Source organism: Propithecus coquereli, unplaced genomic scaffold (genome assembly GCF_000956105.1).
Source record: "Propithecus coquereli isolate 6110/MARCELLA unplaced genomic scaffold, Pcoq_1.0 Scaffold172, whole genome shotgun sequence".
NCBI lineage: Eukaryota > Metazoa > Chordata > Mammalia > Primates > Indriidae > Propithecus > Propithecus coquereli.
Window position 1 is genome coordinate 3,401,917 of NW_012141858.1, and position 3,386 is coordinate 3,405,302.

Genomic DNA, 3,386 nt, shown 5'->3' on the forward strand with positions numbered 1-3,386 from the left:
GCAGAGACTTCGTATATACACCACAACCCTGCAATTGAAGTTTCAAAGTGCTTGTTTCAAGTGAACAGATTTCTAACTTACTACCTTTAACCTAATAGGTTTCTGGAAATGTGGTTTCCCTCCAAGGACGGGGATTCAGTTGAGCTCTGTTCTGGTTCATCAGTGTGAATAAACAAGGGCTCTTCTGTAGGGAAGCAGCCAGGAATCGCAAGGCTTGACTTACATGAGACCGCATTGCCGAAGAGAGGTTCTACTCCCCAGATGACTTCCAATATTATCAGTGACAGGAAACTGTTGGGAGCAGACCTTGGGTCAAACCTCTTAGAGGAAACGAACTAAATCAACATGCGCGCTGTCAAGTTTAAAGTGGCAGCCGGACTCCACCAAGAGGCATTCTCCATCAGGGGTCTTTTCAGCAGGCGCTAAGCTGCTGAGGGACATGTTTCATCTTGAGCCTTTGCAACAAAAAGCTTTTTTCTGTGAATCTGACTGATGGACTAGGTAGAAATGTCCTTTTCAGTGGCCTGAAGTCAGTAACAATACGTTGATACTCTTTATGGTCATTCATAATAAAGAAGATATACCCTGCAAAGGGGACAGTCCACCTGAACACTTAGTTCTATAACAAATACCTTATTTGAAGAGCTCACGAGCCTCATGACCAGCTACTCTGGGCCAAAGTGTCCCAGCCTTTGCTCTACTATTTCAAAAACTGCTTGGAGAAGCCATTTTCTTGCAAAGAAGTTATGATCACTCTGGGTTGCTTTGCCACCAATAGCAGGACAACTGCCCTCTGGAGAGATGCTGTTGGCCAGAAATGTTTTCTTCTCCGTGTGATGTGGCTATGGCATTTTACCTAGCTCTCCATCAGCCTCTACTGGCAGAGCCACCCCAGAGGACCCAGAGCAATCCTTTCTGCTCTAATGGAGAGGTCTCTGGAACATACTTGTCATTGACCTACAGGTGAAGCTCCTTAGGAGCTGCTAGGAGGGGCTGGGGGAGATGGGGCAGGTGCCTGTAGCTCCTGGCTTTCCTCTCTGACCAGTGCATAACGCCGGGCTTTTCTGGGGTCAGGCTCTGGTGTCTCCTCTGCCCATCTTCCCACACGGCGCACACCTTTGGCCACCTTGGGTGCGTTCCTGCAAGGATTGTGGTCATAGATGACCAGCTTCAGGCTTGACAGGTGGGCCAGGCTGGGGAAGTACCGGATGCTGTTCCGGTCCACGTCGATCACCTCCAGGAAGGGCATGTGAAGCAGCACTGGGGGGAAGTTGGTCAGCAGGTTTCCTGAGAGCCAGATGGTCCTCAGCTCCTGCAGGCGCCGGAGCTGGCCTGGCAGCAGACGCAGGGCATTGGAGCCGGCATGCAGAGTCTTAAGGAGACTCAGCTCGCAGACCACATCTGGCAGCTGGGTGAGGTAGTTGGCCTCGATCCACAGGGTCCGGAGGTTCTGGAGCAGGCTCAGCTCACTGGGGAGGTCGCAAAGCTTGTTGTTGCCCAGATAGAGGATGCAGAGCTGTTTCAAGGTGCATACCACCTGGGGAAGAGCCTTGAAGTTGTTGAAGTCCAAGGCCAGGATCTGCAGGTTCTGTAGCTGCCCCAGCTCCGGAGGCAAGCTGTTGAGGTGGTTGTCACTCAGGTAGAGCTTGACCAGCTCCCTGAAGGAGCACACGTGCACAGGGCAGCGGCGCAGCTGGCTCCCGCTGAGGTCCACCATCCTGTCCAGCGGCATCTCTAGGAGGTCTCCGACCATGTAGTTCTGGCAGCGCTCAGCAGGGATGAAGGCCACGAGGGCCCTGATGGTGTTCCCCATGCAGAGGCCGGGGCATGGCGAGCCCAGTGACCGACTCAAGCGGGGCTGGCTCTGCCGACTGCTCTGGGGCCTATCCTTCCCTCCCATTATAACCTGGGGATTGCGTGACAAAAGCCAGTCTCTTTGACAGAGAAAAGTGCTCCTGATAGCAACTTGAGTGTCAGGCGACAGGTCCAACAGACAGGCAGGGGCCAGCAGGCCATGTCTGACTCACATGCTTGCCTTTAATCACCTAAACCCCAATCCCCTGTATCTACTTTTTTTTTTTTCATTTCAAGCTGAAAATAGCTTTGCTGGTTTTATTTTTAACGATAAAATATTGACATGTTACATAAAGGTGTAAAAGAAGAAAGTGAAAAACACTCGGAGTTCAACTCCCCAGGGATGAATACTGTGAACATTTGAATGTGTCCTCTAGCCTTTTTGTTACAGATATCAATTTGTTTTAAAAAATTGCACTTTAGGAGCCTTATTTTTTTATCATGAGATATCATGGACATTTTTGTGTTTGCAGGTATTTACACAATTATTTTAAACACCTGCATAGTATTCCATTATATGGATGTACACAGTCATTTAAACAGTTTTCTGTGGTTGGGCATCAAGGTTGCTTACCATGTGTGACTGTTATGAACATCCTCGTATACACTGACATGAGCTGTGACCCGCTGATTTCTTTAGGAAACATCCTTAGATGTGAAGTTATGCATCTTTTAGAAGGTTTTTTCATTGAAGTTTCCTCCCTACCCAATAAAACCTGAACCAGTGCACATACCCACCAGCAGTGGTTACAGGTGTCCACTTTCTTATTTTTTCATTCTTATTAGGTGATATCACTCCACACTTTAAAAACTTGCCTTTGACAAAAGACAGGTAGAAAAGCAGAAGAAAGAAAAGAAGAAAACTAGCTTTCTGGAGCTTAAATAAATCTGGATGTATTCCTACAGCGCAACTGTGTCGGGTGTGTTTGACGTCCCACCAAAGGTTTGTGTCCCCTTCGACAGCATCGGGTTGCAGGGAAGCAGCCGTCCGGCCAGGACATCTCCTAGTGCTTGTGTAGGGTGGGGGCTCTTCAAGTTCTGGCCATGGAATGTGGGCAGAAGTGTTAGATATCCCTTCTGGATGTGGCTCTCTGTAAAACAAACTTCTCACCCTTCTCCACATTCTTTCCCCATCTGCTGGCTGGAGAGTGTCACCCAGGGTGACTTTAGAAGCCACCAAGTATGTGGAAGTCACATGTTGAAGGTGGGAGGGCCTTGGTCCCCCTGGACTCCTGAATCAGTGCTAGGAGCAGAACCCCTCCCTCCCCCCATTCCCCACTCGATCACCAACTGGATTAAGGTAAACGAGAAGTAAATTTCAATTATGTGAAGCCATTGAGATCTGAGAGCTCATCTGTTATATTACCTTATAAATAGAGCAGTTGTTAGAAATAAGGAGGTCAATCTACATACACTGATATGGGAAGCTATTCAGGGTAAATAAAGTAGGAAGGGGAAAAATAAGCAAATTTCAGAACAGTTTTTTATAATTTCCATCTGTGAAAAAATATGCATATAGCCTTGTGTGTGCA

General features: G+C 48.1%; 1 protein-coding gene across 1 annotated transcript; it reads right to left on the reverse strand.

The window, feature by feature from the left end:
• Positions 1 to 834: 834 nt before the first annotated feature.
• LRRC10 (leucine rich repeat containing 10) lies at positions 835 to 1,813 on the reverse strand. The gene has a single exon (XM_012642046.1). It carries the CDS (start codon positions 1,811 to 1,813, stop codon positions 974 to 976), a length of 840 nt encoding a protein of 279 aa, XP_012497500.1. The 3' UTR covers positions 835 to 973.
• Positions 1,814 to 3,386: the final 1,573 nt, after the last annotated feature.